General features: G+C 41.0%; 2 protein-coding genes across 7 annotated transcripts in view; both read right to left on the minus strand.

Annotated features, from left to right (window-relative positions):
• Positions 1–5348, minus strand: part of LOC111859665 (FERM, ARHGEF and pleckstrin domain-containing protein 1-like) — a 59303-nt gene extending 53955 nt beyond the window's left edge. For 2 of the 4 annotated variants that reach the window (XM_023842556.2, XM_023842552.2), the window contains exon 1: positions 711–1588. In XM_023842556.2, the coding sequence (XP_023698324.2) occupies positions 711–728 (18 nt within the window). In that variant the 5' untranslated portion in view covers positions 729–1588. Of the gene's footprint in view, positions 1–710; positions 1590–4740 lie in introns of those variants that run through there. The other 2 variants (XM_023842555.2, XM_023842553.2) reach the window with 2 other exon arrangements.
• A 219-nt stretch (positions 5349–5567) lies between these two features.
• Positions 5568–10247, minus strand: LOC111859667 (DNA dC->dU-editing enzyme APOBEC-3H-like). 3 transcript variants are annotated; one of them, XM_023842557.2, is made up of 4 exons: positions 9833–10247; positions 8472–9081; positions 7589–7625; positions 5568–7363 (listed from the first exon to the last, which is right to left on the minus strand). In XM_023842557.2, the coding sequence occupies exons 2-4, from the start codon at positions 9072–9074 to the stop codon at positions 7203–7205; spliced, it is 801 nt and encodes a 266-aa protein (XP_023698325.2). In that variant the 5' UTR covers positions 9075–9081; positions 9833–10247; the 3' UTR covers positions 5568–7202. The 3 variants fall into 3 exon arrangements, with proteins under 3 accessions (XP_023698325.2, XP_023698326.2, XP_023698327.1); XM_023842558.2 differs by lacking the exon at positions 9833–10247 and adding an exon at positions 9650–9822; XM_023842559.2 differs by lacking the exon at positions 9833–10247 and having other exon boundaries at positions 8472–8757; positions 8844–8948.
• Between the last annotated feature and the right edge of the window lie 2191 nt (positions 10248–12438).

The following is a 12438-nucleotide window of genomic DNA, read 5'->3' on the forward strand; positions in this document are numbered from 1 at the left end:
ACACTTGAAATTTCAAATATGTTTCTTTCTTATGTACATCCACTTTCTTACAGTCTATGTGACGTAAACCTCTCCATCACAGGGTCTACACACCAAGGACAATTTAGGGACAGTTATTGGAAAGATGGCATCCAATGCTTGTGCCAAATTGTAACACTAACTTTTATATATAACCACTCATTCTGTTGCCAGCGTTTGTTCTTGAAGATTGCGTAGTTATGCGTTTAATTATATACCTGTGGCACCAATGGGTGAGACTTAATTAATCAGTAATTTCCTGTAATTAACCAGGGTGTCAGGATAATTTTGGCCATTTAGTGCATGTCTGCTTTTCTCAAGACTGGACGTGACCTAGATTAGAAGCTGCAGTTTTGCTGGAGTCCTCTGGTTGCCTTGTCACACTGTACCAGCTCGTGCCACCTTCTGGCCCTAATGCTCTGTTGAACCAGGTTCACAATAAGTTGTAAAATTTCTAGATTCCTGCAAAATGAAAACACCAATAAATCCCTGATTCTCAGCAGTAAACTGTCTAGGCATTATATTGTGGTACACAATTTTTATCTGTATTTTCAAAAGCAATGCTATACTGGTATTTGGAAATCTTGGCGCTAAATTTCACTGAGCGGGGGGTGGGGAGGCCCCTCCCAGAACATTCAGCCACACCATCCAAGCCTACTATCACCCTCAAGGAAGAAGAAAATTTCACTTACATGCCACCAGCGTAACATGGCACCGACTTGGAATAACAAGCAGTCGCACTGGTGTCAGGGGAGGGGGGAATGGCAAAGGCACATTCAAACAGAGAGCACAGGCGTGGCAATCACCATAACAGATTATCCCCTAACATTACAACAGACTCGGAACAAGTGAGATCATTCTTTGGCACAGACACCTGGTTCAGCGCCACGCCGTTACGCAGAAGCACTAGAAGCCCTGTGCATTTGCTGCTCCCCCAACCCCCCACAAGGACCGTAATCATGTCCTGCTTTCCTTAGATTTCATGCCACACAGCTCGCACCCAGAAGGAATCGGAACCGGGCTGAAGCTTTTGCCACAGAGCAATGAGAAAGCTCAAGTTCACAAGTTTACAAGCTGTATTGTCCATTCACAGAATGCAGGATTCCTTGTTGTTCCACATGTAAATAAAGTGACAGTGGGCAGTAGAGCATTCTGCTACAGGGCCCCTATATTGTGGAATGGTTCCCAGTCTATGTCTGGGATGCCGATTCAGTCTTAACTTTAAATCTGGAATGAAGACCTGTTACTTCAGTTTAGCTTATTACCCACAACCTAACACACCGTAACTATGGCTGCTGGTGCTGCTGTACTTGCCATTTTAATCTACTGTGCTTGTCCATTAATGTGTCAGTGCATGTTCTGACCACCATGTTCTCTGCCTTTCTACATGTCTGGGGTTGGCACCATCTGAGCTGGAGTCCTGGTTCAGTCCCATGGAGGGGTGACATCACGAATGGGACCTACGAACTGTATCATCATGGGTGCAGCCTTCAATGCCACCCTACACAGGCCAACGTGGACAATAGACTCATTGATGGACTTCGTCTTGATCCTTAATCACAGCTTACACCTGGCTTTTAGCAAGCAAGTCCACTATTTTCTGTTTTCAGTAATGTCAGTCTGCCCGGGGGGGGGGGGGGGCAACCAGGTGACCTTGGACCCCCAGAGGTTTTTTTTCTCCTTACTTGGGAGTTTTTGGTTCCTCTCCTCCATTGTCATCTGACTTTCTTTATTTAATTTCTTTCCTTCCTTTTTCCTGGCCTGTTTTACTCTATCTAATTATGTTTAATGTATTACAACACATCCATGTAAAGCGCCTTGGGACGACACTGTTGTGAAAGGCACTATATAAAAATGAATTGATTGATGATTGATTGAAAGCTCATGCCACCTTCCTGAAGGCTCCTACAAGACAGACATAGACCTCTGGTCCATCACTCTATCCATGGCAGAAATGAAATGGAGGAGACAGTGTCAAAAACCACTTTCTGCTCAAGGACTTTCTGCTCACCAATGTAAAACTGAGCCGAGGCCTTCCTGCTAGCTTTTGAGCTCATTCTCCTCTGACCTTCTCCGCTGGCTTTGGCCACAGAAATACCATTGACTGGATGGTTTTGTATTCACTGCACCATCCTTCATAAATTGTAAATACTGCAGTGGGTGAAAATCCCAGGTGGGAGAAAGATTTAGGGATGCTGGGACGAGCACATAATTCACCAACGATCACACCAAAAGAGTTCAAAATCACGTAGATCAGCCATCCTGTCTGTTCAAATGATTAGTAGAGTAGTAAGTGAATCTCTTGACCCTGTCTGTGTGCTGTATGTATTTAAATATAACATGATTTACTGAGCAGGTATATCTAACACACTAGCCACTGAGTGTTTTAGTAATATTACATTACTAATCTGTTTGTAGATACCTTTACCCAGATTATTAATTAATGTCATTAGTTAATGACAGAGTCAAGTTTACATACGCTATGCAGGTGTGGTATTTTGCTCAAGGCCATGCCGGCAGTTTTATTTCAGGAGTCTAATGTTAAAAATTACAAGCAACAAATCCAGTCCATGACATCAGTACCTGGTCACGCAGTGCAGGGAAGATGAGATATCTACTGGACAGGCACAGTCTGCTTCATGCTGCCCAGGTGATCTAACCTCACACTGAGATCGTGACAGTGTTAGGGGTGAGGGTCGATAGGAAGTGGCTGTGTTTTTGTACATGCACCACCCCTACAAGCCTACAGCTTCAAACACAGGCATTAGAGTCTCACAATGACAGTCCATCTGCGGGGCAATCACCAGAGTGAGACACTCTCACGGTTCTCAAGGCTAAAACAAGGATTTGCTGCAGGGTGACTGACACGTCTCAACAAAAAGTCACCAGCCTGAACATCTATCCCTTACAAAATGCAAACTGATCGTTTGCCTCCAGATAAGAGAAAAATGTTGCGGCTTCTTTAGCGATACACTACAACAGAGAAAAAAATCCAGTGCACAATTTGCATGCAGTAACAAGACAGTGAGTCTTAAGTCACCAGGCACAGGGAATTGAACCTGAGCTGAACTCTGCAGCTAGACGATGCTTGATGACAATCAGTCATAAAGGCACAACAGCTCTTCAAGACAGAAGGCCTGGAAGCACCCAAGTATCTCAACCATGCTTCTGCTTGTGCCATAGCCTAGGCCAAGTGCCACTGATTCTGCAAAAGCAGCTTTTTATGACTAGCTAGCACATAAAGTGAATGATCATAAATTCAGCTTCTCAGGCTCCTTTATTACTGAAAGGTGTCTGTGATATTTACCAACTTGACTCTAGTACCAGATCTTACTCACTGTGACCTATCTTTATGGTAGTCAATGTATACACTAGTGTAGGGAAAAGAAAATGGGCACACAGAGAAGAATTTTGGCTCATTAATGAGCACCAAGGAAACACATTTGCAATATATTATTATATTTCTGAGGAATATTTAACACATGTAAAAGAGAACAATTATTATTAAGAACGACATAATACGTTTAAACACGATATTCGTTAACCAACCAGAAAATTCATGTCTGGAGCTCATCTGATGAAAGCTTATCTTGTAGCCCAGTCTTATCCACCACATGCCTGGCAGAAAGCCATTAAATAATCAAGCAGAATAAGCCACATCGAGGGCTTTGAAGCCGATTTCAAAGGGAGCCCATGGTCACACTGACAGCCCCGACAAATCCCAGGATGATCCGCGGAAACTCGTTTGGAGCCGAGACCTTGAAATACCCCCTTTCCCGCAGTACACGGCACGACCGGACCGCCAGAATAACGGGTTCATTCATTTACGGGAAGCCATACCCCCGAAAGTAGGTTAGCAGTGTAATCCTAAAACTACTATGTTAGTGGGCTAAGTACATTCACACGGGAGCTTAACACAGGAATATCAAACAGACTCATTGGACATAGAGACCTACGGTGATACTGTGCAGGCAAAAGAATCAATCTTTCACATGTACATCGATATTATTAATATGAGATAAACGTTCCCTCACACAGGCAAAGAGCGCAGCTCGCCGTGGTAAGTGAACGCCCACCCTTTCCTGCTCGCACGTCCAGGATCTTCCAGCAGCTCGACTCAAATCGATTCGTCCCCAATCAACAGTTTATGTTAGAACTTCACCGACTGCGTGTTAACGGAAATATATCCCTCCAAGACAAGGATCGGATTGATGAAACCTGGTGAATTCTTCGTTTATCCTCAGATTACCGGGTGACATTCAGTAGTGGATGCTGGTACAAACCCGGCGGTACTGGAGATTTGCAGTAACTTATCTAATACCTGTTTTTTTCTGACGAAAAAAGAAACGACATAAGGTGTAGATAAACGTGTTTGACTAATTTTAGCCATAGATTCGTTTTCCCCATTATTCTGTAATTTGCACATTTTCCCAATAGCCTTTATTCTGCAACAATACGCCGCATAAACCTACAAAACCGGATTATTGTCTTTTGCAACAAACAGCTGTTTTACAATTGTAGCAAACACGTAAAGCTGTTGCATGGTCATAAAAGTTTAACTATCTAGCTAGGCGGTAGATGGATCTAAGCAGCCAGGGACGCGGTAAATGAAATGCCCAGGTACGGTAGCTGTAAAGCTAGAGAGCAAGACACTAATCTGGTCCTAAAACAAGTTAACTAGCAATGCGGGTCTGATTCACAAGTTGGGCGCTTAATACTTACCGTTCTTGTAAAAATCTGCAGAGGTCCAACAAGCAATTATTCCACAGTATTCCTGATGCCCCTGGAGTTCTGCAGCTTGGACTAGCTTTCGTAAATTCAGAAACAGTTTAGAACCTGGTCGTCCCGAAACAAGACTCCTCCGCGGTCGTCATGTCGGACCGACTGCCTACGAGGACGGGAGCGGACTCAACCCGTCGGAGGATCAGTGTGGAGTTACTTAGCTAAACAATGAAGGCGGCACAGTGCCTCTAACCTCTCTAATTGGCATTGCACCTACAACAGGCCAAAAATCAAATGGCGCAGCGCCCTCCAGCGGTCCTGTCGCTTCGCCGCAGCCCACACTGAAACGCACGAGATCCTTCCTCACTACCGTCATCTTCATCATTATAATAATAAACGATAACAGAGCTATAAAACAGCCGGCAGTGGTGGTGGGGTGTGTTGTACCTGCGCGAGTTTGCAGATGTATAGGCTGCCCCCTTAAGGTCCAGGATAGAAGTGTATCATACCATGTACTTCGCTTGAATTTCCGGCTTAAACAGCTGTAGCGATTAAACGAAACCCATGACTCAAAGTGCACGCAGAAATATGTCATTCAACACAATGACGATATCTATGAAAATCATCACAACAATAAGCCATTAACAAAGACGTTAACACCAAAATTATGAGGCCCAGAGACATATAGACTTTCACTTCAGTGATGATCCAGTCTAGGTGAAGAGGGTGAGATTCATACCAATGACTAATAGTTCGTTGAACAATTTAACAAAAGTGAGATGTTCACAAGACATTGTTCATAAACGTTAATAATGACTACACAAAGCACAGTAAGACAGCAATCAACTTTAACGAGAAGATATAAACCAGGACTATTCAGGGACAGGATATGATGTTAATTACAACACATAACCATATTTCTAGAACACAATATCATACATGCCTGTTTTATAGCCATTTGTACACAGTAATATGTAATGAACCTTTTTTTAACCCCCCTCCCTTTTAATTTTGAACTCCTTATTTTTTCTGTCCATGCTTCTGAAACTTGAGACGTTAATCATAAAAATTCAAATAAAAATATACTTTACAAAGATACCCGCTTTATTAAAATGTTAATCACAAAGACAGCCTACCTCCATGTACACCTTTTTAAAACACAACGCTCACAATATTTTCATTGATTATCATCACAATAAAAAGTGGTAGGATGGCTTAGTGAATAGTACTGTTGCCCCAAACCTCCAAAGCTGAGGATGTGAATCTCGCCTCCTGTACATCTTCTGTCTGTGTCGGGTAGGTTTCCACCGCACTCTGGCTAATTGGAATTCCCCACTTTCCCAGTCAGCAAATGTGCCCTGTAGGGGGATCCTGTCTAGGATATTCCCTGGTACTGGGCACTGTGCTGCCTGGGACAGACTCCAAGTTTTAGTGCCTAAATTGCGTTTTCTACACCTTTTCAGACAGGAGGAGATTTGTTTGGCTATGCCTAGAAAACAACTTGACACCATGAAAATATTATTTGAATTCGGACTTTAATGTCAGAATTCTGTGATTAAAATCAGAATTCTGAGTTTAGAAAAAAAAGTCAGAATTCTGACATTAAAGTCAGAATTCAAATAATGTTTTCATGGTGGCCCTAATCCTCTTCCGTAAACCCCAAAGTAATAATAGTAGTAATAAAACTGTAAATGCGTGTCCGTACTTGTCTGAAATCGAAAATCTCACGCTAGCCGGCTGACCAAAGTTGACAGCCCTGCTACCTGGCAAAATTGCAAACAAACAAATAAAAAGCCCACTTCATATAATCAGGATATATACAGTCGTCAGACAGACGAGAACGTTAGGCAGCCTTTAGATCCTACCCATCATGCACTGCAGTTTTTTGCAAATTCCTCAAACGGAAAACCATTAAATACAAAAGGAACAGCTTAGTTTGACTTCAAAACATTACTATGAATTATATTTTAAGTTTGTTGTAGGGATTTTACAGGTTTTTTTTCTAAAAATTAAAAATTACACCATACACCCACCATAATAAGAATGTATACAAAAAATGACAGACATATAAACTCACAAGTCAAAATGAAACATAAGAAATGTATTTTAGCTGTCAAGTGCTTGAGATTAATTACGTCAGTATGACTTCATGTGTATTTAGTATTGGAGGGTCCTCTACAATCCAGGGGAGGCCCAGGGTCGACGGCTCTGCCCCTGTGCCCTGATATTTCCAACACACATCACAGTTAGTAAGGCACAGGATAAATTATAGCTGGTACCGTGGGCAAATATTTTCTGATATGTAAAAATGTCCCCAAGTTGTCATTTCCACCTGTCATTTGCCTTGCGAGACCCCACCGGGGGCGACTGCCCCCAACAGCATAGCTCCTAGGATCACAAAGGCACACAAACCCCTCCACCATGAGAAGGTCGTGATTTATGGAGGGGCTGTCCTAATCTACTTATCTTTTAAAAAGCGTTCTTTTTACAGGCTGTCCCTTTGGGTCCCTCTCGCTCTCCGACACCCCACTCTGTTTCTGTGGAGTGTTGGGCCATCGAAGACCCTGCCCATTGCAGACAGCCGCCGTTGACTGAGAGGGGCTTCTCTCCAAAGCAGCATAATCTGCAGGGATGGAAGGGCAGTGGGATTGTCTGTAACACACCTCCACACATGTAACTTTTAAAGCACTAAAATTCACATACATCAAAACGAGCATTGTGGCCTAATGTTCTGGTACCATACTGACCCATGTCTAAAATGCTACAACCACAAACACAACCCTTAAGTCTTCTATTTCATACAATGAATCAAAGGCAAAAACAGGTGTTTTTAATTCAACATACATACCTAAATTTTCTGGCTTCAGATGCCAATCACATTCACACTAAAATGAGAGACACATACAAAATTAGCATAGCATTGAAGAAAACATAATCAAGTTTTCATGAAAGTGATTTAAACACAATGTGGTACAGAAATCTGTCGATGAGAAGCAGCATGCAAATATATGGAAGATCTCTGTATCTTATTGACTTGTTTGTTAAACATTTAACCTTAAATCACAAGAATCACTTTCCCACAAGTCCCTTGTTTAAATTGTTTTTTAATCTGCTCTAGGGCTGGAACGATTATATGTCGATTATAAAAATGCGTTGACGTGGAACTTTAGTGTCGACACGTTGTGTAAAACTACGTATACGTTTTGTAACTGCAATGCACTAAGTGATAAGCTAAACGTATTGTAAGGGAAAGTACTTTATCCCCTCAGGAGCACATTAACGCTGTCCTTTTAAGAATCGCGCAATAAAAGTTTGCTAATAACTGTCTAACTTTACTGTCCACCTGATGATTTCTTCGCCACTCAAGAGCTACAATATTTTGTTTATTGGACCTGCGGCATGGTTTTCATTTACAATACAAAGTTATTCCGCTAATAAGCTGGCTAGTTGTTTCACTGCTGGCACCATTAAAACTACAGTGGTACCTCAGTTCTCAAACTCATTAGAACTCGAATTTCTTAAAACTCGAACCAACCAGTTTGAAAAAAATGATCTAGAACACTGTATAGGCTCACCAGAACCTCATACTGAATAAGTAGTTATGGAAGAACCATCCATCTTCTAAATGCCTAACAAGCCCAGGACCACAAGGGCTAAGGAACATGGATGTAAAAACAAACATAAACAGTGACTACAAATATGCTACAAGTACCGATGAGTGAAAGCCCCACCTCGTGCAGAATAGTGTGCAGGTCCACAGAATATCTCCTGCTCATTGCATCCAGCTCTGGCCATGGCTTAAAGTTGGAGTTAGAATTCACAAACAGGTAGAGGCATCGCTCGAAGTCCTTCCTGCCCATCACAGTCAACCTGATTCCTGACGCCATGAGCTGCTGGAGCCTATTCCTCACGGGGTGTTCCTCAGTGCAGTACAGCCTGGACACCATCACATCCACCTCAACCACCTTCAGAGACTTCACGAATGCAAGCAGTTCACAGCAGCAGTCCTCACAGGGGCTATAGGAGAGGTACAAGGTCAGCCGGTACCTCAGAGCCAAGCAGAGCCGATGCGGCGTGAGGAGGTCCGAGAGGGCCTGCATCACCTGCTTCTCTGCATGGTCACCTCCAGGAATGTTGAAGGTGTATCCCCAGTAGTCCCAGAGCTCATTGCCAGCTCTATTCAACCCGAAGCACAGCACAGTTTTATGAGACAACTGGGTATTTTTAAACTCCTGGTAAAAATCGGCCTCTGGCAGAAATTTCTTCCAGTGCAAATTGTCTCTTTGCTCTTTTTGGTCTTGACCTGTACCTTCTGTGGCCTGTTGTGATGCCATGGAATGTCTGTAATAGGAAGAAGAAATATGGCGATGAGATAAATAAATTAATTAATCAGTATCAATACAACCCAACCAATATCCAACCAAAAATTGATTATTTTTTTGATTTTGGTGAAACGTGGCGTGATTTATACCTATTTCCTGCTCAGAAATGTCTTTTGTTAATTTTTAAAGTCATGTCCCTATTTCTTCACAGCGGATAGTAAATATATGACAATGCAGAGTGTTTTCTTTTGAGCTGTAACTCATTTACTATTATAGCTACAGCGCTCAGCTACAGCTCATGTTCAGAAAGAGAACATCTTTATGGTATCATGGTCTCAAATTTATCTTTTGCCTTGGTCTGCCACCATGACAAAAACAGTATAAGGTTAAAAACGTGCTGTAATTAGACAGCTTTCACGTTAAAACGAGTAACCATTACCGTTATAACGAGAAATTGAGCAAATTTCATTTTGGCATGATTCCAAATGATCGGGGTCTTATTTAACATAACTGAAACATATAATTATTTAATCAGCTTAAGTAAAAGAACGACGTGCATCCCCAGAGAATGAAATTTAAACATTTACATTCTATTTGTAAATTAGCTCTTCCGATGTTTGCAGGATCGGGGTCCAAGGTTTGTGACAGACTAAAGTGCAAAACGTTTTAGTGGAATTAAAACGGTTAACATTTTCAGTTTCATTCTAATAAACATATGGCTTTCAAACGAAATAATAATCACCGACATTTTTGTTGAAACAGGTACTCACCCCAGAAGTCAGGCGGATACGTACGCCGACGTTTGCTGTCGAAAGTGAAAGTAAACCTTAAAACAAACGATCCTGACTGCGTTCATCCAGTCCTTAGTCGTATAACAGCAATGACCATAAATCTTTAAGGGAAACGTACATGAAAAAAAATCGCTGATTTTTAAGACCTTTTTTCAACATTTTTGGTCTTGATTGCTGAGACTTTATATAAGTGAGGCAACGCAATATGCAGAATACTTTAATAATATGATACGCACAGAACGAAGATTAATTTTGTAAAGTTTTTAGAAATCGCTGAAATTTTTTAAACTTAGACTGGATAAACAAAATCTGTGGAAGTGGTAAGTGTCAGGCGCAGTATTGAAGCATAATTCGTGGGTCCGCTATTCTACAGTATTTCTCCGTTGTAACTGTGAGCACATTCCCTCCTAGCGGAGAAACCTGGTAATGCCATCAATAACCAGTTTCAAATTTGCTTAGAAACTTCTCTACCTATAGCAAAAATAAAAAACGTTTACGTTTTAATACTAGAAATCTGTGCCTTAGGGAGACTCCAGGCACCTACAGCACAGTCCCATTCTTAAAATACGTTCACTGCAATATATGATAATGAAATAAAAGCACAACCATTACAGAAAATGTACGTGAAAGGGCTTTAGTGCGGAAAAGGGATAATTTAATAAATCCACTCGTAGTGGCTCTCTATAGCTGCCCAGAATTGGGAAGTATTTTCAGTTTTGTCATCCTCTGTGAATGAAATATAGGTTATTATGAAGTAGAGAAACTACTCATTAATTGACCCAAACTTCACACATTTCTACCAGATAACCACATTAACCAGTAGTTATTGTTCAGGGAAAATGACGTTACATTCTGATCATGTCTTCACATGCTTTATATTTAAGGGCGGTCATCTGAACTTGGAGTGACTTTATTGTGTCTGAAATATTTAAGTTCCAGTCAGCTTTGTGTAGATGGTCTTAAACTGGAATTGAAGACACCATAGGACAGTGTGAATTGTAAAATATGATGGGTACATGGTCAGTCTGCCTGCATTTGTAACTGGGCCCAGTCTGATTCAAGCCTGTGCAGGCAGGGGGTAGAGCCCACATTCTTGTCCCACTCACCACAAAGTCTTACCTACCCACTTTTTCCAGTCTCTATGAAAGGAATCCTGAGACATTGCAGTCAGGATATACTGGGCTATACTCACTATACTCAGAACCAGCATGGACAGAATGTAACACACACAAGGTCAGCTTTTGGGGAGCAAATTGCTGATGCTGCACCTGTACATGGAAGCATCATCATCAGCTGGGGTTTCTATAATAGTCATGCAGTGTTCACAGAAAGTTTTGAGACACTTGCTCAATACTATAGAAATGTTGCAAATGTATTGGTTTCATAACAAAAATCCATTGCCAAGCAGTGTTGAACATATCTGGACATGTCTTTTGCCCAGACATTTTCTTTGCATTACGTGCCATAATTTTTTTGACTGACTCATTCATTTCTGTTTCTGCAATTTTTATATTAATTGCAATTGTAGTCATTGGCTCCCAAAGGTATACTAAACACAAACATTTGGTGATTTTTATTGCAAATGTGTTATTAATTAAAAAGCACCTAATGAGGCTGCTCGTCAGTGAACTTTTTAACTCAGAACTGCTCTTTTATAACTATAATTTGAGTTTCAGTTTATTACTACTTGAAATGTATGTATTACTTAAAACTACTGCTTGTTTCTAATGTGATACATATTTTGTAAACAGATGTGTAAAGTAATAATTTTTGTCATAAAACCAATACATTTGTGATATTTTTACTGAAATAAGCAAGCTTTTCATGACTTTCTGTGAAGACGGTATGTTTATAGTAAGTGAAAAATAAAAGTACATGTAATTTCAGGTAACAGTGTTATCCTTTGTTTTGCAATGGCAGAATGTACTGCCACAGAGAATGTTTACTGGTCGTCTTATTGCCGTCCTCCAGTGCAGTTAGGTGTTTGCTCACAAAGTGGCTTCCTGATACTCTCACTCTCTGGACTCACAATTCGTATTTCTCATTTGCGCTTTTGCTTTGATTCCAAAAGAGTCTTTAGTTTGCTGAATCTTACCCTGGGAGTAATAGTGTGTGATGAGGCCACACCCTGAGAGGTCTTCTGCCAGGACATGACTTGGGTCTGCCTTAAAGGGAAGGAGTTCAGCCGCAGAGTCTCTTTAAAGAGGAAGAGGGTGGTATTGGCTGCTTGGTGTGCTTTGCCTTTAAGGGCCTTTTGTTTCATTGGCCATTTAACAATAAACATTCCTATACTAGCTCATTCACTAAACAGACATACCATGACATGCTGTGAAATGTTCCTTTTATTCTATTATCACATTCTGTAAAAGCAAATTATTAATTCAAGACCAGTCATAATCTCAATTATTGAAATAGGGTTTAACATTTTATTAATCAACCACTAGATAATTTGAAAATAAGATTGCTCAATGAAATACCTCATACTTAATTACCCATAGACAAAATGGATTAGGTACCCTAACCGAAAATGATGTAATAGGAGGTAAAGGCACAACCTGTAAGACAAATTGGCCTGTTACTAACGA

This window comes from Paramormyrops kingsleyae, chromosome 1 (assembly GCF_048594095.1).
Source record: "Paramormyrops kingsleyae isolate MSU_618 chromosome 1, PKINGS_0.4, whole genome shotgun sequence".
In the NCBI taxonomy this organism is placed as follows: Eukaryota; Metazoa; Chordata; class Actinopteri; order Osteoglossiformes; family Mormyridae; genus Paramormyrops; species Paramormyrops kingsleyae.